The sequence below is a fragment of the Lissotriton vulgaris genome, chromosome 3_1 (assembly GCF_964263255.1).
Source record: "Lissotriton vulgaris chromosome 3_1, aLisVul1.2, whole genome shotgun sequence".
Classification (NCBI taxonomy): Eukaryota; Metazoa; Chordata; class Amphibia; order Caudata; family Salamandridae; genus Lissotriton; species Lissotriton vulgaris.
In genome coordinates this window covers 1,336,187,277-1,336,209,022 of record NC_141689.1, presented here as the reverse complement: position 1 = coordinate 1,336,209,022, position 21,746 = coordinate 1,336,187,277, and the positions used below count along the sequence as shown (strand labels likewise).

Here is a 21,746-nt window from a genome sequence, read left to right as displayed (position 1 = left end):
ACCAAGCACTCTGCCTCCAGGATTGTTAAGGCCTGCCATAATAGTGACTTATAGGTATATATGTGTCTATATGTAATGGTAGGTATAGGGATACTATACCTAAGCAAGGGGTGATTACACGCCCTTGCCCCAGCTGAGTGATCAGCCAGTTGTGTCAGTTTGGATGGCCAGCCAGGGGTGGCATAATACATGCTGCAGCCCCTGGTAGGCCTTGGATGCACCTATGCCCTCAGTACCTATGGTACACTATACAGGGGCTCACAAATGTGACCCAAAACACAATTGGATATGTACCTAAAGTACATGGTATGAATTTAGAGAGACAACAGCTGGGCTGTGGGTCTGATTAGCAGGCCCACAGCCACACTAGAGTTGAAAAACCAGTATATCAGAGCAAAAAGTGGGGGTGACCATAGGAAGCAGACCCTACTCTCCTACACACTACAACGGATTTTCTAGGGGATGTGAAGTAGAGCAGCACGTCATCCGCATATAGTGAGATGCGGTCTTCCCAAGTTACAGTCCACCTAATCCCACGTATCTGAGGTTCCCATCTAATCCATCCCGCCAGTGGTTCTAGAACTAGTGCGAAGAATAATGGGGATAGTGGGCACCCCTGCTGTGTTCCACGTGTAAGCGGGAAGTCTCTAGATATATGACCATTGGCCACATGTGCAAGTGGGTCAGTGTAGAGTAGGCGCACCCACGCACAGAACTTTGGGCCGAAGCCCAAGTGCCGAAGAACAGCAAAAAGATAAGGCCACTCCACCACTTCAAAGGCCATGCTCGCATCCAGTGATACAATGACTGCAGGCTCCTGAAAAGAGACCTCCAAGCCATCACAGCTGGCAATTGTCGCAAGTTAAGAGCTGTGCTTCTCTGCAGCATGAATCCGGATTGATCTGGGTTAATTAGGGCTGACAGGTGCGGGGTCAAACGCCTCGCTAAAAGCTTGGCAAATATCTTGGCATCAGCGTTGATCAAACATATGGGGCGATATGAGGTGCATTCCTCAGGAGATTTACCGGATTTATGGATTGTTATTACTGTGGCCATCCACTGATCTCGGGGCAACATCCCAACCTCGAGACTCTCATTAAACATACTTAACAAAAAAGGGGCCGTTAGATCAGCAGTTTTTTTTATATAGCTCAATGGGGATTCCGTTTGGCCCTACCGCTTTACCTGAGGCCAGGGAGCCAATAGCTTCTTGTAGCTCGGTGACCGACAGGTCGGCCTCTAGTAGTAGTGCCGCCTCCGGCGATAATTTAGGCATGGTTATATCTTTAATATAGTCTTGGAAATCCTCCACCAACAGAGCTGAGCAAGTGGCATATACTTGCTCAAAGTGGTCGGCTAACACATTAACTATATCCTGCGGGGCCCTTACCAGAGAGTTAGTAGGAGTGCGCGGTTGTGCAATCGTTCTATCTGCTTGTTCCTTTTTATCGAGCCAAGCTTGTAATTTGCCCGCCTTATCACCCAGTTCCTATACTTTATGACAAGTGGCCCTAAGTCGTGCATCAACCATCTCCTTTTGGTACGTCAAGAATTCTTGTTGTTTAAGACGCACCGTCTGAGCGGATTGAGGTGATGGACGTTCTGCATGCCGAGCTGTGGCTGCAGCAAGTTCAGACTCAATAGTGTCCACTTCAGTCTGTTTCTCCCGCTTATACCCTGTGATGGAAGCTATTGCGCGTCTTCGCACAACCGTCTTATAAACCTCCCATAAGATACTTGGAGACTCAACCGAGGAGGCGTTTTCTTTAAAATATTGCTGCCCTGCCCCAGTAACGTCTTTTGACACTGCAGGTATGAGTATGAAACTAGGGTGTATAGGGTAGATGCGTGCCGTATTTTCTGATGATTGGAGTATGTCAGCAGTATCGGGGAGTGATCAGAAATACCCCTTGGGCGAATATCAACATTGACTACTCCCGCCAGGCTGTCTGCTGTGGTTAGGAAATAGTCAATGCGCGTGAGGCTATTGTGAACTTCTATTTGAAAAGTGCATTGTCTGGTATCGGGATGTCTATATCTCCACGTGTCTGTGAGCCCCATGGCGTCAAGCAGCCCCTTCATACGCATATTTCCTGCCACACTTATTTTGGGGGATACCTGTCCATAGTCCCATCCACTATATCATTAAAGTCGCCCCCAATCACCATCTCAGGCTCAGGGAGACCAATCAGAAACGCAGTGAATGCCGGGTTGGCTATCGCATGCAAGGCTGGGGGATGTATACTGAGTCAAAGTTTTTACCTACCTAGGAGTGGTGTTCGATGACAAAGGTTCCTGGGTACCACAAATCACCAACAAGGTAGCGGCCGTGAGAAGATCGTCGGCTGCTATTTTAGGTTTTGCAAAGCGGCTGGGTGGGAAACCAGCTGAGGCTATATTGACCATCTATAGAGCCAAAACCTTAGCCATTACAAGGTATGGGGCCTCGATATGGGGCTATAAAGACTCTGCCCTGATACAGAGAGAGGAAAATAGATTCTTGCGATCCCTTATGGGTCTTCCCCAATCCACACCAGCATTTGCAGTACACATGGAACTGGGGATGGGGTACATTGGAAATACCCTGTCTATGGCCCCACTTTTGTCATGGATCAGAACCTGGCTAAATCCCAATCTGTCTCTAAATCATGAAATCATTAGGGACTGTATGGGGAGGGACAAAGTGGCAGAGATACGGTGGTTGGCTTTTATTAAATCTACAGCAGGTTATCTGGGTCGACCTGAATTGTACACTAACCCTGAAAGCCTGACAAGAGAAGATATTAAATGGGTTAAAACACACTTTATAAAAAAAGCGAGAAGCGGAAAGGGAAGCATGTGAAATTATGAAGCCAACTGTAAGGTCAGATTATATGCTGATTACGTCAATGTCTATACAATCATATTTGACGATTGTTACCAAACCATTCCATCGGTGGCTTCTTACAAAATTCCGTTTTAATCAGGTGCATTTTCTGTTGGGTACTTATGACAAGTGGAGTAGGCCTCATGAGAATGTACCATGTAAATGTGACAATTTCTCTGACCAGGATTTACTGCATTTTGTGTTTTTTTGCCCCTTTTTTAAGACTGGCAGGGAAAAATTAATTAAGCCAATACTAAGGAACAAAGGGTTTAAGCAGATAAAACCTGCCTTGCTGTATCTGCAACTCATGGAGTCTCCACTAGTCATGTTCGGGGTAGGCAACTTTTTGACTGCCTCTATTCGTTCTAGACAGAACAGACTTTGGACGATTTCAGCTCTACATTATGTAGATGCTGAGCAGTGCTAGTTGTTGTAAATGATTAGTGTATTAAAAGAACTGCTGAGTTCATTTTTTTATGGGATTTTGTGCAAAAAAATTCATTTCCCCTAATCAGCAATTAGTCCCTACCGACCGCCAGTGAATACTGTGTATATACTGAATTTTTATTTCTTTAACTTCTAAATTATTTTTAACCAATTACTGTTCTTGATATTCCAATGTATTTGTATAGCATACTTTTATGATTTTAAAATAATCGAATAAAGTGACTTTGACTCTGACTCTATACTGAGACAAAATTGAAAGACTTGCCCTCCCATTGACACGTGATAGCCGCAAAGTGGCCATGGTCATCTGTTCGTGTTTGTTGTATGATCACCGGGAACTGTTCTTTAACAAGGATGCCCATGCCCCTGGAGCCAGAGGAGAATTCGGAGTGCGCCACCATTTTATATCCCCAACGATCCAGTGCCTTGCACGCCGAGCCCACCAAATGTGTTTCTTGAAATAATGCCACCGCAGGCGCACATCTCTTTAGATATTGCAGTACTAGGCCCCTCTTCACCTTATCTCCCAGCCCTCGCACATTCCATGTAAGCAGGGTCAGTGGGGTTATGGGGGTTAGTGGAGTCGTTGGTTGGTTAGAGTCCTGCTGGCCTTGTACAGGCATACATATCAGATAGAGTGCGTACGGTCACCAGAATAGCAATACAGTATGTCCGAGAATATTGGCAACCACATGATCCAGTCTGTTTGCCCTTAGAAACTGTTACAACAAATAAAACACATAACCTTAGGAACAATTCCCCTCCCTCCACCCCCCTCCCTGCTTCCCTGCCTGACGGATGCAAAACTACCCGCCTCCCCAACTAAGCAGAATGCTCAATTCCCTTCCCAGTTTCCAGTTGATAGGGGTGAGAGAAATGTTTGTCGCCCTTGCAACCCCACACAGTTATATTGCTCCTCGGCTTCCACCCCCTCCTCCCCTTACTAGATGACAGGGTTATCATAATGAAGGATACAGAGTGTTTAGTCCAAACGGCTCATGAAGCACCACAGTCAGGGTACAGTACTCCATGGTTGCAGTCAAAATTGTCGATCATGTCTCAGTTGCTTCACTAATGACCTTTCCTAGTCCTTTCGGAACCGCCGTCGGTCGTTAAGGTCTGATCAGTGGTTCTAAATCCTCGCTTCAGCCACCTCGACGGGGGTCCATCCTTAGACCCTCACGTACCTGTATTCACTCCCGTTACTCACTCATTTTGCGGTCTCTGCACCAAGTACTGTTGTCCCCGGACCTGCCAGTCCGGCCAGCCTTTCGCCATCCCTCCAGCCATTCCTGTGCCTCTTCCGCTGAAACAAAAAACTATGTTTTACCATCGGCCTCTACCCTCAGCTTGGCCGGAAACAACATTGAGTATTTAAGACCTCGATCGCGAAGGGTCTTTTTGACATCCATGAAACCTCTCCGCTGCTTTGTGATGGCAGCAGTATAGGCCGGAAAAATTGTGATGGCCGCATTGTCGATCTTTATCGGGGGAGCGGTGCGCACAGCTTGTAGTATCGCATCTCTGTCCCGAAAATTTTAAATACGGGCCAGAATCGGTTGTGGAGGAGCCCAGGGCCTAGGCCTACCCCCTAGGGACCCGATGCGCACGTTCGACAGAGAAATAAGTTGACAAACCTCGTGGCTGGAGATGGGTTGTAATCAGCTCTTCTACGAACAGGTCAAGGGCCGGGCCGCCCGACCGCTCTGGCACACCTATAAGGCGGATATTATTCCATCTCGACTGCCCCTCCTGATCCTCCAGCTTGGCAGCTAGTATTTTATTTTCAGATAGAAGATGATTCACTTGTTGCTTGATGGTGTCAGTGTCTGATGTTAGCGTAGCTGTGACAGTCTCTACCTCCGACAATTTTGTGGACATTTTGCTGAAGTCGGCACAAATTATTGCCATATCCACTGCGAGGGTCCCAGTGCGTGAGTCCACCTTGTTCAAGGTCGCCATGATGTCTTGTAGAGTCACCTCCTGCACCTCGCTGCACCTGCGCCATTTGGTGGAGTGAACTCCTTATCCAGTGCCGCCGTCTGAGCCTTGGCATAGGCATATTTATCCAGTTTGCCTTGGCTAGCGCCTTTCGTGTTTCTCTCTCTCATTGTGGCAAACCGGGATCGTCTATACCCAGCCCTGGGTTGTTGATACCCCTCACAGCGGCTCACCAGGAGGCCTCGACAGGCTCTTTGTTGTCCACTCTTCAGCTTCTAGCCTTGGGCTCTGTAGTGGGCTCCAGCCAGGCAGACCGGCACTCAGTCCCTGCACAGGTCGCCTGTACTCGCGCTCCTGTGAATCCCTTTCTAAAGCAGGTAGGCCTTCAAAATGGCACCGACCACCGGGCCTCTTTAATGCCTCAGGCGGCCGCTCTGCTGCCTTGCACTCTCTCCCTCCCGGCGTGGACAGGTCGCGCAGCAGGGGCCAGGATTTAGTGCCGCCACACTCGCCGCTGCATCTGAGGTCACGCGGGGGACCGCTTGCTCCTGCAGTCGGCGCCCTTCGCTATTCTCCCCCCTCCGGTACGGCAGCGGTCCGCACTTCGCGTTAGTTCCGCCAAGCAGTCTCCAAACTCAAGAACTCGGCTCACCACGCTGGACCAGGCCACAGTTTCTCTCGGACCGGCAGCGCCACTGAGAACGGTCCTTTTCCCCCGGCTGTAGGCTCGATCTACGCCCTGCATCCTCCGTTACTTTCGCTCTCAGTTAGGGGTGGAAAGAGCTGCAATATCAGTGCCCAAGTCGGCGGGGTCGACTCAGGGATCGCAGAGCCTCCCTAGGCTGCGGCCATTTTCATCGGCTGCTAGCCACGCCCTTCGATAGTGCCAACAGCTTTTTTGCCTTCTGCGTGCCCTCTTCCCCGGTGATGCTTTCCCTCCACTCCCCCTTCCCACAGAAGATTTCCAGTCCTACCTGGGTTTACGCTGCTTCGAATCACAGGGAAGGCAGGCTGGAAAGGTAAGGAAGGAACAGGCAGGTGGGCGGGTTAAGTGGAGAAATGCCAGGCATTCTCCCTTTGACTTGACCTCAAAGTGGGCTGGCAGAACCGAATGAGTGAGCGGGCGGGCAGGCCAAGGGACGCGATGCCGGAACAAAACTCCCCTGCTAGCACAGACTCACTGCGGGGATCCAGTAAAGAGAGTCTCAACATGCCCAGGACCTGAGCCCCAAGAACTGAACACCGTTGCGCCAGCACGCTGCAGCCGACGTCCCACAGCTGGCTTGTGAGACCACATAGCATCTGGCATCAGAAGACCTTGACTTCTGGGACGGGTGTACAGATGTGCATCTCAATAACAGATCTGGCAAAGACTGTGAAAACCACTAAAAAGTGAAAGAAGCACGCCAACCGTGATGATGAAAACTACCCTGATGGTGATATATACAGTGAGATAATCCGTATATTACACCAGCGTCCTCAGACAGGCTACATTGTAGGAATCCCTCTCCTTTGGGTCCCAGCGTATCATGATCTTCCCGGATTACACCAGGCTGATTCAGCAGCGGCGCCAAGCATTCACGGGGACGAAGGCCAGCCTCCAAGACCTTAAAATATCCTACATGCTCCTATTCCCAGCCCCCCTACATATTACCTACAAATCCTACACATTCTTTTTTGATAGCCCCGAGGAGGTATTCATCTGGACGGATGGGGAGATTCGCGTAAAACACACAACGCTGACTCGTCTTGACTCAGCCTCATCATCCAGGGATCGACGCCAGCATCAGTCCAAGCCCAAAGAGAAGAGCTGACACAGATCCTGTTCATCGTGGCACTCCAGGCCCAAAAATGAGGGGCATAAAGACGTCCCCCGGGGTTGATGCCCGAACTTATACCACACAGTCAGAGAACTGGTCCCCTAATGGAGGCGAGGCCACATCACTCCACTAAGACAATTAATATGATGGCATCTTATGCAGGTTGCACCTCAGGAGGTGTGTACTCTGAACCATCCAGAGTGACTCAATGCTGACAGGGTTTTTGGGGATCCATTAGATGAGCCTTGCATCTGTCCCATGTTTGGGCTGATGCGTAGTTCCCTTCTCAACAGATCATTCAAAGGTTTTGAGGTATTGGAGTGGGGGGGGGGGGTGGAAGGTTATTCAGTGTGCTTTCTTTCTTGTGCGCAATTTAAATATGTTCCGTATGATGGCCTTATGTATAGTTCATCTGTCACACGTTCATCATAAGCCAAAATGAGTGATGTATGTCAATGTTCCATGAGGTAGGCTCCAGATTATCAGCCAGAATCTCTGGGGGGCCCTTGACAACGGAATTAGGGGGCAGTGCTTCATCAGGCAAAGTGCTTAGGGGCAGATGTGTTGTTACTGCAAGAGACACACCTCCTGGGGTGCAAAACTCCCTGTCTGACCTGCCGCAGCTGTGCACATGCCTTTCACTCAGTATTCACAAGAGGCTCCCGAGGTGTGGCCAGTTTGACCCATCATGAATTCCCTTTCAATTCCTGAAGTCCTGCGTAGAGACATAGGGCAGATATGTCTTTGTGATGAAGATAGTCTATGGGGAACCCATAGTCTTTGGCAGTATCTATGCCCCCCACCACTCACCCAGGGTCTTGTAGACGGATAGCAGACATATGGAGAACCATGCCCGAAGGAGATACAGTGCTTGGGCGAGACTGGAACCATGTCATGTACCCAGATTACGATAGGTGGCAGGCGGCTGGGGAGGTGGGAGGCTTGTGAGAAACTCGCCTGAGATCCGATGTGGTTGGCTGGGTGGATGCATGGAGGGCACACCATCCAGCTGAGATGGGCTATACCTATTACTCACCGTCCATGGGTCATTCTCCCAGCTTGACTACATCTTTGTGCAGACAGGCACGTCCATAGAGTCTCTGAGGTCACGATACTACCGAGGGACTTTCCGATCTTTCCCCGGTAATGCTCTGACTCCTGATGGGCCTCAGTTGCCTCTCGTTTCGCTGGCACCTCTCCCCCTTGGCACTTGCAAGACCAAACATATAGAACACATATACATCAGGCCCTGACAGAATACTTATCCCTCAATTCGGCGACCGCAGCCTCTAGAGTTGTTCCATGGGAAGCAATGAAGTTCACTATTCGTGGTGACAATATTGCTTTTTGTGCTTCTGGAGGAGGCCAAGTGTGCTTGGTTGGCCTCCTGAAGCTGGATTTATCCATGGGGGAAAACATCTGGCAAATTATCACACCGACTATGTCAGCAAGGTCTGAGGCCGGTCCAGATCCCTACTGCTAGGGACGCTAACAGGGCAGTACTCACAGACCTAGCAACAATTGCTAATATCTTCGCTGACTACTATCAGGCCCTGAATGCTAACAGGGATGTCTTACCAGCCGCCCAGGTCATGAAGTTCATAGATAACCTATCCCTGAAGTCCTTACCTAAACTGTTTCCCCTGTGAATTTTTCAAGACATACATGCTGCAGCTGGGCACAAGCTACCTTGAGACAATACAGGCCACCCTAGATGATGCAAACAAGCCCTCGGACTGGAGACATTCTGACATTGTGGTATTTCTCAAGCCTGGTCGTCCTCTGGAACTTCATTCCTCCTACTGCCCGCTCTCTTTAGTATATATAGAGGCTAAGCTACTGGCCAAGGCCCTGGACAACAGTTTAATACCCTGTGTACACCGGGACCAATCGGGCTTCATGCCCTGTCATGCAACACGCCATAATATCTGTTGGGCACATAAAGCAATAGCCGTCATGGATCGCCTGGGATGACCAGCCGCCCTATTGTTAGCAAATATAGACAAGGCCTTTGATTTAGTCAGTTGGACCTGTTTGCTCTCTTACGATGACTTAACATGGACCCTCGCTTCCTCTCCTACGTCCATCTGTTGTATACAAACCTTACAGCGTTGGTGCATGTGGTGGGCTCTGTCTCCCTCATTCCCCGTTAGAAGTAGCACTAGCAGGGTTGTTCCCTGTCCCCACTTTTATTCGCTCTGGCTATGCAGCCTCTGGACACCTGGGTTAGAATCGACGCTGTAGTCCGGGGCTTCGAATGGTCGCGGGAGGTCTCCGACCACATTGCGCTATACACTGATGATGTCATGTTCTTCCTTACAGACCCACATAAATCTGGTTACAGGATTTGTCGGATAATGCAAGTCTTTGGGAAAACCAAGGGACATTACATGAACGCCAGTAAGTCCATTTTATGGCCGTTGCAGGGGTCACCCGGCACCGGTTCGTGGGCACTGATCTGATCATTGCAGTTGACGGCTGCAATACCTGGATGTCTTCCTGTCCGGCACACAATCTATCTCCTGGGACAGCAATTTGGACCCATTGACGGAACAAGTAAAGAAGAAGGTGAGATCTTGGTTGCATCTGCCTCTCTTTCTATGGCCCAGCCGCCATTTTCAAGATGGTCTCCCTCCCCTGCCTTCTTTATTAACTATAGAACTACCCCTACCCAATCCCCACTGCATGGTTCTGATAGATTAAAGTGCTATTGGGTTAGTCCTATGGAAAGTTGCACCTCCCGAGTTGCCCTACGGACCTGTTTCCAATCCATCTACTGCTGAGGTATTGAAGCCACAGATATACAGTCGTACCACATGGCCTTACACTTGAAAGTGCACAACAAGTGGTGGTACTGCACTCGAGATGACCCAGCCTACGCAGTTGAGTGGTAGCTGATGGGAGATACCTCTGTTCTAGACAGCTGATCGGATGTCCATGCTCTGCCATTCGTGGCGAAAGTGGTGATTCTGGGCATTCGTGGTGAGAGTGGTGATTCTGGTGTGGAGGCAATCTCTGTGTAAGATTGGTTGGTGGGGCCGTATCAAGCAAGAATTTCCATTGTGGCAGAATAGACTTCTTCCCACTGTGGCAGATCTCCCAGGGTTCAAGGGTTGGGACAATATTGGCATCTCCTCATTAGGTGTTGTCATGCATGGCCTAACCTTTAAATCTTTCTAAGATCTGCAGACTGAATTTTCCATGCCTAAAGCCAATTCTTTAAGTACCTACAATTTCACATGCCCAAACCCCGTATATTAAAGGTCTCACAGCTCTCCAAACGTTCAACCCGCTGGAAGGTAAACTTCTTATGGGAGACCTAGTAGATCACAAAATAGCAAAGATCTGTCAATCCCTTATCACTAATAGCACCACCACCCTAGATACTCTCCGAGCAGAGTTTAAGAGCGACCTAGGCCAGCTTGATGACAATGACTGGACTGAGGCACTAGAGTCCCCATGTGGGGCTGCGATCTCATCTCGCCTGCGTCTAATACAATTTAAATATCTGCATTACATCTACCATACCCAGTACAGGCTTTAGAGAATGGGACTGGTAGCCTCTCTCATTTGTTTACAATGTGTCTTTCTGCACACAATATGGGCTTGCAGTCCTCTCACCAAGTTCTTGTGGGGGTTGTTGTGTGTATGACTGAGCTTCTGGCCTGGTACCTTCCCATGTCCCCGAAATTAATCCTACTGCACACCACTGACAAGATTGGGGGTAACGGATATAAATGCCACTTACTGTTCCTTGGTCTTACACTTGCTAAGCGTGACAAAGCCAAACTCAAGTGGACTGATTCCCTGCCTCTACTGGGTGTATGGAATAAGGGCATGGACTTCTGTATGAGTCTAGAGATACCGATATGTCAGGCATGGGGATGCCCCAGAAACACCCCAAAATATGGCAGCGTAGGGCCGACTTCTTGATCCTGGAGCCTCCAGCCTCAGTGGACAAGCAGTTAGACACTGAACTCTGACAATATGAACTGGTCTCATAAAATACTACATAACTCATCTATGTGGCCGACTTTAAGACATTTCACTCATACCAAGCCTTCTCCTACTGCTATGAGCTCCAAAACAAAAAACAAAACAAAAAGATTTCTAAATCCACCCTCTTCTTTCCCTCCACTATCCTTTTTAAATCCAAACAACAGACTAACATGTCCACCACTCAAATTACTTTCATATCTCACTTTATTGATTCTCTACTAATACTTTATGGGTTCCGGAGTAGAGTGCTACTCGCCGAAAAAGTGCATCAATATAAATGCAAACCTTTTTTCCCTCTTCTATTCCTCCACTATCCTTTCCAATCCAAATAACTGACTAACATATCCACCACTCAAATGACTTTTATATTTCACTATATTAATTCATCATTAATCTTTTATGGGTGCCAGAGTAGTGTGCTACTCGTCGAAAAAGCGCTTTGACACTGAGTCAGGGGAAGTAAGCTCTATATAAATGCAATTACAATATGATACAATACAATACATGGGCTGGTTGGGCATGGTGGGGGGAACGGTTGGGATAAAGCGCACTCAGTTGTATTGTTTTATTTTTATGTTTTATTTTATACAACTGAACAACCAGCACTAAGGAAGTCATGCATGGTACAGTAGAGCTCAAATCGTTGCAGATTTGGTCATTCTCATTGGACCCATTTCCCCCTCCCTTCTAGTGATACATTGAAAGCCAGTGCATGCCAGTGGCAACTATCCTTGTAATGAAGGGACAGTGCCATGGACCAAGGAACCGTCGTTGGTACATTAGTAGGGTGGTCTTTTGAAACGATATGGACTTAAGACTGTCTAGGTCTCCTGTGTCGTGTGTCTGGCAGACTGTTGCGTGTCACTCCCCATTTCCAACCGGAAGTGTTTTCTCCAGGGGTCTCATATCTTGTGAAATTTCCTCAGGCACCCTCTGCTATGATATGTGACTTGCTCGGCCATCATGTACAAGTCCATCCCCTTAGTCCATTCCAAGATGGACGGTCTGTCGGCCACTCCCCCCTTCCTAGCTATGTCCCGTTTGGCCATCACCAGCCCCAAAGAGGCAAAGATCAACTGAGTTCTAGTTACGTCCACTTCGCTAGGGATCCCTAAGAGCCGGGAGTCGCGGAGTCGCAGTCCACCACTGCCAGGCTCAGCACCTCCCGTCGGCCCCCTGATGGACCCTGGAGGCTTGATTTCTTGCCACGGCACTGAGGGCTGCCATCCTGTCTTGGCCCCTCATAGCTGGACCCAGCCACGATACCGCCACGTCGCTTCTTCTCAGGCGCGAACAGGGGGATCTGTCGGTAGGTGGTGTATGAGGTGATACCCGAACCTCCTTTTGGAGTTTAAAATACAATGGTATGCTTAAGGATTTATAGAGGATTAGGAATTCCGGCGGGAGCTCGCACTCGATGCGACTCACTCGGCATTGAGCTTGGCCACACCCCCCAGTTAGTTGTATTGTTGACCAGTGTTTTTCTTTCTTTATCTGCAACCATTGGTAATAATGCCATGTCATTATTTGCTTACTTGTTTGAATATGTACCTGGCCCCCTTAAGCCGCACTATGGCTGAAAACCTAAAAATCTGTTGTGAAAAAAAACAGGCAATGGAGACTGATATGAAAGCCTTTTAACCATGAGCAAGGGTTAATGCTTTCTATGACAAAAAAGTCAGACTTAAAGGGGAAAATCTAAAGAGCATAAAAAGGAAACAAAGCTGAGGGGAACAGAAAAAAATAAGTTAAAGGTACACGTAAAATTAAATGGTAAAAAAATAAAGAATGTTAAATAACAATCCAGTGACTCCACAATTGAGAACACGCAAGCTCAGAAAAGAAAGAAGAAAACAAAACGAGCGCTGAAAATAATGCAAAAACAGCAAAAGGTAAGGAAACAACAGGCAGGGGCAACAATGAAGCAAAACCACCAGGCTCCACAAAGACAACGTAAAAAAAAGAGAGCACAAGAAAGACGAAAATTAAATGAGAAAATTAAGACAGGGAAAGAAAAAACATAACTCCGGGGATGGAAGTGCAGGGGAAATTAAATAAAGAGACAAAAGTAAAAGTCAGAAAATACGGTAAACACTGCGGCCAAATACGTTTAAAGTTTACCTGGACTATATACAAACAATGTGAATATAGTATCCTTCATATTTATCCGCCTGTAAGCTGCTTCGTTTGGAGAAAATTCTACTTCAAATGTTTTTAAGCACCTGTCAAAATACAAATAACATTTAGTTGTACATGTAAAAAAGCATTGGTTATCTTAAAATACATGGACAATTGAAAGTAAAAAAAAGTGACGTTGCATGCTTTACTCAGCAATGCCCATCTGCGACTATAAATAGTTTAACTACAAAATGAAACCTTTTTTTATTTTGCTACTTCTATAAACTGGTACATAACAAAGGAGTCTGTGAAACAGGAATATAAAGATGAACATAGTTCTATTAATAATGAAGTAACTCTGCTTTAATCAATATAACTGTCCCAAATATATTAATCACAGTATTTAATTAAACGAGTAGCAGCTTCTCTTAGAGAGACCCACGGGGTTGTCCTGTGACAAAAATGTATCTTCCCTTTTTTCTTTTGTCAAATCTGTTTATTGGCATTTATGTTATTCAGGCATTACAGCTAGTGCAACATTTCAAACATTGCATATTTCGGTAGTTTTAAATTTGCAGAGCATGTACAGCGTTAAATGCCACTTAGCGTTGCAATGGTACGCATGAACAATACAAAAAGCAGGACAGGCACCAAAGCACATCTGTTTCGTAAGGGAACTTGAGCACCCCAGTCCTGTGTACAGAAGTGATTTTTATAGAAGAACTGTAAAAAGATTGTTATAACAAAGCAGAACCAGCAAACTGCGGCTTATTCGCAAATATACCGCAGATTCCGATTCTCTCCCTTCCCGTCTCCCCCATTCACCCTCCCCTCACACCCTCCTTCCAAGCTTGCATGTCCCCAGCCTCCGCGTCGCCTATGCTGCAGTGTTTTGTTTGTGCACTAAAGTAGGCGTCTGGTGTACCGCCCGCCTTGCACCCCCCCTGTCGCCTAGTATGCTTGTCTAATCCCTCACTGCCTCCCCGCCTAATACACCTCCTGCTGCTTGTAGGGCGCTAAGCATGCGTTCCCACTGTTCTCCCATAGGCTCCCTTTGGAGCCCTATTGTTTCCTCCCTTCTTATGGCGGTCCCTTCCGCCCGAGCCCACGCCTGAAGGGACAGTATCCATGCCAGCACGCTAGGCCGGTCGCTCGCCTTCCAACTCTTAGTGAGGCGGCGTGTTGCCACTATCATCCCCAGGTCTAGGAAGCGGGACGCTACCTTGTCTTTGGGCGAACGTTTAAAATGGTGCAGGAGATACTCCGGCCAGTTACAGGGAATGACGCGGCCAGTAAATTGTGTAAGTAGCTCGCTGATGCCACCCCAGTAGGCTCTTAATCTTGGACAATGCCACAGTATATGGAGAAGATCCGCATTCACCTCGCCGCATCTTGGACAGGATGCATCGGTTCTGTGAAAGTATTTATTTATTAGGTCTGGAGAGAGGTAGGCCCTGTGTACTATGTAGACTTGAATTTGGTGGAAGCGCATATTTCTGGGGATTCGCACCAGACATTTAAGGAATCTCTCCCACTCTTTATCTGCTAATGCTCGCCCTAAGTCCCGCTCCCATTTGCCACGTAATGGGGCCAAGTCCAGCTCCGTGTGCGCCCTCAGGAATGCAGCAAACCACTTAGTTAGGTGCCTGCCCCTACCCATGACATGAAGATATTGTACGGTCAGGTGTTGTTGGGGCTCTGCCGTAACGTCTCCCCACCCAGCTGTCATATGTGCTATGAGGGAGCGATGCATCAGGAACCCCCCCGGGGGGGGGGGGGGGGGGGGGGGGAGTCCATCTTCGGCGACCAACGTCTCATATTGCAGCAGTATTCCGTCCCTATATAGATCGCCCAAGGTCTGGACGTCCGCATCATGCCATTGCTGTAGCATGCAGCTTGTGAGAACCCCCTCGCCTCCTGGCGAGCCCTCCACCGGCACCGCCGGCGCGTAAGGAAGCACTTTCCACGTGAGTGACAGTGCTCTGCGGAAGCATTTAAATGCCACCACCAGTAGCAACGGGACAGGGCACGTTGGTATTGCCAGCGGATGGAAAAGCGCAGTGACCCTCTCTAAGGAGTAGGGTGGCTCGTTCATGGCGGTGTTCTCTCTCCCCCATCCCCTAACCAGCGGGCGATCCATTGGAGCTGCGCCGCCAGATAGTAATGTTCATAGCAGGGAGCGGCCAATCCACTTTTGTCTGCGGGTAGGAACATTTTGCCAAGCGACAGTTGGTGCCGGGACTCTCCCCAGACAAAATCGCGCATGACCTTATTAAGCATGGAAAAGAAGGAGGCAGGTATATATATATGGGCAAATTAGTGAAATGGTATAAGAGGCGGGGGAGCATGACCATTTTAGCAAGAGCCACTCTGCCCGTTGGCGTCAAGGGGAGCGTGGACCAGAAGCCAATCTGGGACCTGAGCGCTGCCACCGCCCGTCCTAGGTTTCCGTCGAAGAGGTCAGTCGACTGACGGTAGATCTGGACCCCCAGATACGTGAAAGTGTCTGCTCGCCATTGGACTCTCGTGCCATGAAGGTGGTATTCTGGATCTCCCACCTCATCACTGAATGCGTAGAGGCAGGACTTGCCTGCGTTAACCCGGAGGCCCGATAGGGTAGCGAAGCGGCTCAGCAGCTGGGCGAGCTGCTCCGGAATGTGGCCCACATCCCTGACGAATACCAACAGATCATCAGCATATAGGGACACTTGGTGGGTGGCGTCACCCAGGGGGATGCCATCGCCCAGGGTCTGCCGCATGGCCTCTGCCAGGGGCTCCATGGCCAGAGGGAAGAGTAACGGAGACAGGGGACATCCCTGTCGGGTGCCCCTGCCCACCGCCACTAGCTCCGAGACGAACGGTCCCAGCCGCACTCAGACCACAGGATCCCGGTATAGGAGGTCTACCATTTGCAGGAAATTTACATCCATCCAGTATTTTTGCACTACTGATGACAAATATCCCCACTCCAGGCTGTCAAATGCCTTCTCCAGATCTAGCACCAGACACCCTGCCCTGGGCCAGTCCCTTGTCGCCTCCGCCGCAACCCTGAAATATCTCCTGAGGTTGAGGTCAGGGATGTGGATCGCGTGGGCACAAACCCGTTTTGGTCCGGGTGAACTAGGTGGGAGACCGACGGCACCAGGGGTTCCGCAAGGATCTTGGCAAAGATTTTGTAGTCGGTATTAAGCATGGCCAGCGGACGGTAGGAGCCCAAGGCTGTGGGGTCTCTATTGGGCTTGGGCAGAGTCACTCGGAATGCCTCTCTTGGGAACGGTTGGAATAGACCTGCGTCTATTGCTGCATTATATAGCTGAAGGAGCCGGGGCGCTAGTGTTTCCCTATTTGCCTTGTAGTACTCGGCTGGCAAGCCATCAGGTCCTGGGGATTTCCCGGTCGCTAGTGCCTGAATCGCATCTCCCACCTCTTCTAGAGTAAGCGGGCCACTGAGCAATGCCCTCTGCTCCTCAGTAACTGCGGGTAATCCAACGGAGCCCAGGAACTCCTCTAGGATATGCCTAGGGCCAGTACCACGGGCCTTATAGAGTTCCCGGTAGTGATCGGTTAGTGCCCGGTGAATTTCCCGTTGTGTGTACACCATGGCCCCTCCTCCCATGCAAATGGCACCGATCGGAGCGCCACGGCCCGTCTTTTGTGTCAGCCAAGCCAATAGGCGGCCGGCTCTGTCCGCCTTAGCGTGCGTCCTGGCCGTGTGCGCCGCGTAATTATGACATCTCAATTTTTCAATTAGTGTCGCATGCTCGCCTCGGAGGGTACCGAGCCTGATCGAGTGCCTACCCGTCCCCTCGCCCTCCATTTCATAGTGCAGGAGCTCAGACTCTAGGCGGGTCAGGGAAGCCGACACCGTGGCTCGGATGTTCCACGTGGCACCTATGCAATGCCCGCGGATAGTCGCTTTGTGCGCCTCCCATTCCACCCCAGGGTCGCTCGCTGTCTCCGCGTTCACTTCAAAGTATGCTAGGATGGCCGTGCCCAGTGAGGACCTAAACTCGGCGTCTTCTAACGCGGTGGGCTGCAGCCGCCATGTGGGCACCGGGGTCCGGTCCGCCTCCCAACTAAGCCGGAACCACAAAGGGTTGTGGTCTGAGTGTGTCCTACCGAGGTATTCCGACCTAGCCAGGAGCGGGAGCAGGGACTGGGAGCCCACAACGCGGTCCAAACGGACGTGCAAATCATGACCTGGCGAGTAGTATGAGTACACTTTGTCTGTCGGGTGTTGTATGCGCTAAAGGTCGTGTATTCCCCAGTGTGCCAGCCAGTCCCGTAGAGCTTGCGCCGTCGAAGTTGCTGCCGCAGCACGTAGGGGGGGAATGAGCGGTCTAAGTGAGTGTCGAGGACCATGTTAAAGTCCCCTCCAAGCAACCAAGGTAGACCCATATATGGATGAAGGATCTGATTTAAGTTCGCCAGAAAGGAGAGCTGGTCCGTATTGGGAGCGTATAAGGATCCCAATAGGACTTCCTGTCCGTTTAGCTTCCCCCTCGCGAGGGAGTATCTCCCTTCCGGGTCCACCTGAGTGTCTTCGCATATAAAAGGGACCCCCGCCCGCACCCAGATCAACGTGCCGCGCGCATGCGCTGAGTATGTTGTACCATAGACCTGCCCTCTCCAGCGCCTACGGAGTCTGTCTAGCTCCAACTGGGACATATGTGTCTCTTGCAGAAGCGTGATCCCCACCTTGTGGGGTTGCATGTAGGAGAAGACTGAGTAGCGGCGTGAGGGGGTGTGCATGCCGCGAATGTTCCAGGTCATGATATTGGTGCATGCCATATGTGTGGTCGTGTAGTAGCCGCCCGGGGGTCAGGAGGAGTTTCTCTGCGGGCCCAGGGGGGAGTCTCCGGGGGGGTACTCTGTGTGCCGCTTGCGAAAAGCATAAACCAAAACTAACAGTTCAACATAGTGGGCGAGTTCCCAACGGGGCATACGTCCAAACCAGAAAAGAGGAGTCTACTTCTTAACAAAACGTTTATTCAACGCAAAGCGTATGTGACGGAGCACGCAGTCAGCAGTCCAACCAAGGCGCCCCTATACCTCGGGCCATTGGGTGCCTGAGGAGTGCCTGCGCTGGAGCAGTGCGGATATCTCGCAGAGCCAGTGTGAGCCCCCCAATAGGACTATTGTGCGCGCCGGTCTCTGAATCGCGCCTAATCCTAAGCTGGGAGGCGTGCCTGTAGTCTGTGCGCTATGCATGATCACAGGGTTGCGCCAGCCAGGGAAACCAGCAACGTGTTTCGGCAGCGCAATACAGTAAGCACAGAAATAATATATCGAACAGGGCATTGATTGCGAAGTCCGCCATCTGTCCCTCATTTTTCAGCAGCCAGTTACATGAGGAGGTCAGCAGTCTGGGGCGTCACTACGGGTAAGCCAGTGTCTTCTGACAGCTCGGTGGATGGTGAGGACGGGCTGCTCACGTCCTGCTCGCTTTGCTGCCGATAGTCTGAGCAGCCAATTACATTGGACTCCCCCAGTGTTGCGACCGCCTCCAATGCTTCCTGCCTCTCCTGCCGCACCTTCTCTGGGCTGGGCGCGACCTGGCCTAGTCCCGCTCCCCGCTGGGTTCCCCTCTTCCTCTGCCATCTCCTAGAGCGCTGGTCCTGCCATCCGCCCTCTCCCGGGTCCGTGGGCCTCGTCCCCCACCACTGCCCGGTCTCCTCCAGCCAGTCCCAGACTTCCGACGGGGCCTCAAAGAAACGCGTGCCCTCTTGGGTGACCACCCGCAGGCGGGAGGGGAACAGCAGGGAGTAAGGTAACTCCAGTTCTCGCAGCTGCTTCTTTACTGCCAGGTACGAACCTCTCCTCTTCTGCACTGCAGCCGTGTAATCTGGGAAGAACATCACACGGCTATTGCCCACTCTGAGGTCATCCATCTTCCTCGTTTCGCAGAGTACCGCGTCCCGGTCACGGGAGTTCAGGAGTTTGAAGTAAAACGGTCAAGGCCGAGCACCGGGTCGCTGGGGCTGCGGCGGCACCCTATGTGCTCTCTCCACCACGAAGTGCGGGGACAGCGTCCCAGGTGGTACAAGTGTCAGCAGCCACGCCTCCGTGTACTGCTCCGGAGTCGTCCCTTCTTCTCCCTCCGGCAGGCCTACTACCCGGACGTTGTTGCGCCGGGAGCACCCTTCTGCGTCCTCCGCTCGATCTTCCAATGCATTAACACTATCTATTAAGTCTTGCAGCGCTGAGGTGTGGCTTTGCACAATGGGCTGGAGTTCTTGGACCGATTGGCGCTGTGCGGCCACTGATTCTGATAGTTTACGATGGTCTGCATGCAGCAACGTAAAGTCGGACGTGACTTTGTCAATCCGGGCTTCCAATGAGGTCTTAGTTTGCGCCAGGGTGACTCCGATGCGCTCCACCGCCGCCAAGACAGTGTCCATCTTCGCCGCCAGGGTGGTCACGGGCTCCCTGTCGTCTCGCCGGTGTTCTTGCGCGGGGCCTGGGTCTTTCGCCCCTTGCTGCTTCGTTTGAGACTTGTCTCGAAGTCGGCCCATCGCAATCTGCTGCGCTGAGGGCATCTGGGGGTACCTCCACCAGTCCTGGCTCTGGCGTGCCCAGTGAAGGATGGAGCCAGCTAAGCAAATCTTCGCCGGTGGGGTTCGTCGCCCTATGGCTCCAGGGCTCGTGTGTCCTCCGGGGGGAATGTGCAGTCTCCGGTGGTGGCTTGCGCCGAGGGGCGCGGCAATGCTGGTGGTGCAGCACAGGCGACACAGCCCCAAATTCCGCCAGCAGTGGCAATGGGGCGCAGAGTCTCAGACGCCTCCAGGGTAGCAGCCGCCCAGCATATCAGAGTCTAAGATGGCGGCCGTGTCCAAATGGCGCCCGGGCCCAGTCGCACCCCGCCTCTGTTCAGTCGTACTCAAGGGCGACGCGCTTCGTCGTGTCTCACCACCCCAGCCAGCCAGCCAAATGCAGCAACCTCCGCCGCCTCCGCTTGCCGACCGAGTTGGTGCAGTGTTTCACCTCTTCCACGGCTAGTGTCTCACCAAGCATGACGTGTCCCGACAACGGCCGACCCCCAGGCTCCTCCCACAGGGGTCCAGCAATGTCTGCGTTGTCACTCTGGAGCTCCCCCCGTCAGAGGCAGGGTGCCTGATGGCTGGTGCCTTTACTGCCTCCTGTCGGGCCGGCTCCAGAAGCAGGGTAGCACTCCTGCAGCCTGTAGGCGGTGGGACGGTCCTTAGAGGAGCCCCGCGGAGGTCCCAGTATGCTGCCGCCTCCCGCCCGGTGTCTGTGCGCCGATGTCTCCCGCCCAGGTCAGCTGTATTATCGTGCGGGTATCCTAGGCCAGGTCCCGCTCCCATTCCTCACCGCTGTTCCGGCAGAACGCCACTCCCAGGTTCTGGCACTTCAGGGTCCGCTGCCTCCGTAGCCGCTATTCTCCCAATTTCAGGCCCGGGGCTCCGCCTTCCGCCCGCATCCTTCGGGTCCAAGGCAGGGTTCGCCGCTGCCGGGCCGCCTCTCGCCTCACCGCGGGTGCTCCTGGGGGCTCCGAGGCCGCGGGCGAGTTTCGCGCCTCTACCGGTTGCCGAACGGCGCCAGGGTCCTGGTCTCCTCGCCACCGCCAGTACCGCAGCGATCCTAGCTGCGCCGCGTCCCGGGGGCTCTCTGGCATGTCCCCACACTGGCTCCGCTTTGGGGGGACAGAAAATGGCACTCCAGCAGGAGAAGTGAATGATTTTAGTGGCCCTGAGGACGGAGCTCTATCGAGTTGCGTCCGCCATGCTAGGCTGGCTGGCCACGCCCCCAAAAATGTATCTTCCCATAAGTATTGCTCCCTAATGCAATCCGTTGGTTTCCTTCAATATTTCTTTTTTTCATCCTCCCCTGTTTTACATTGCATTCCATTGACACAGGGCTTTCTATATCCCTTGAGATGCCTAATGGACTTATCTGGGTGGGCCAGTTGCATTTGTACAGCACTTCATACCCCAGGCGAGGTTGTGAATCACTTTAGTCAGTCTGCATTAATTTACTGAGCTTCCTTTGGTGTGTATGATCGAAAAGGTTGCAAATTGTGGTTTGGCATACATGGAAAGATGTTTGTGGGGTCCATGATGTATGATGGTGTGTGGTCACAGTTGGCTTAATGGTGCTGGATATAAGCATACAAGATGGGAATGTGAAAATAGGCATACCCACATGCAAGTATTTACCATCTTTTTGGGACAGTATCTTAGGTAGAGAATACAGAATTCTCCTTACCTAAAGTCCTACTTAAGCAGTCGAGCTACAGTCATTTCGAGATTCTTTGATCGGCAAGGAAGAGTTCAGTGGCTTTCAGAGGAAGTCTAGACTGATTACCAGCAAGTAGCTAGGATGTTACTACTTACTCATGCTTCCTGTCACGATCCTTGTTTGCATGACCATGTACAAAGCATAGGAGATCCCACATAAGAGAGGACACTTGATATACTGTTATACCAAATCAAGTTATTTAAGACAGAATCCCATTAATGTTAAATTCAATTCAAGAGGGTGGTACTGTAATATTAGTTGGAATTGAATAAACGAAGAATCAATGTTGAAGTTGA

General features: G+C 50.9%; 1 protein-coding gene across 1 annotated transcript in view; it reads right to left on the bottom strand.

Moving 5' to 3' along the window:
* The window catches only part of IDUA (alpha-L-iduronidase), a 2,362,715-nt gene that overhangs the window by 106,943 nt on the left and 2,234,026 nt on the right, over positions 1–21,746 (bottom strand). Inside the window, exon 13 of the mRNA XM_086961811.1 lies at positions 13,195–13,295. Coding sequence (XP_086817937.1) covers positions 13,195–13,295 — 101 coding nt within the window. The remainder of the gene's footprint in view (positions 1–13,194; positions 13,296–21,746) is intronic.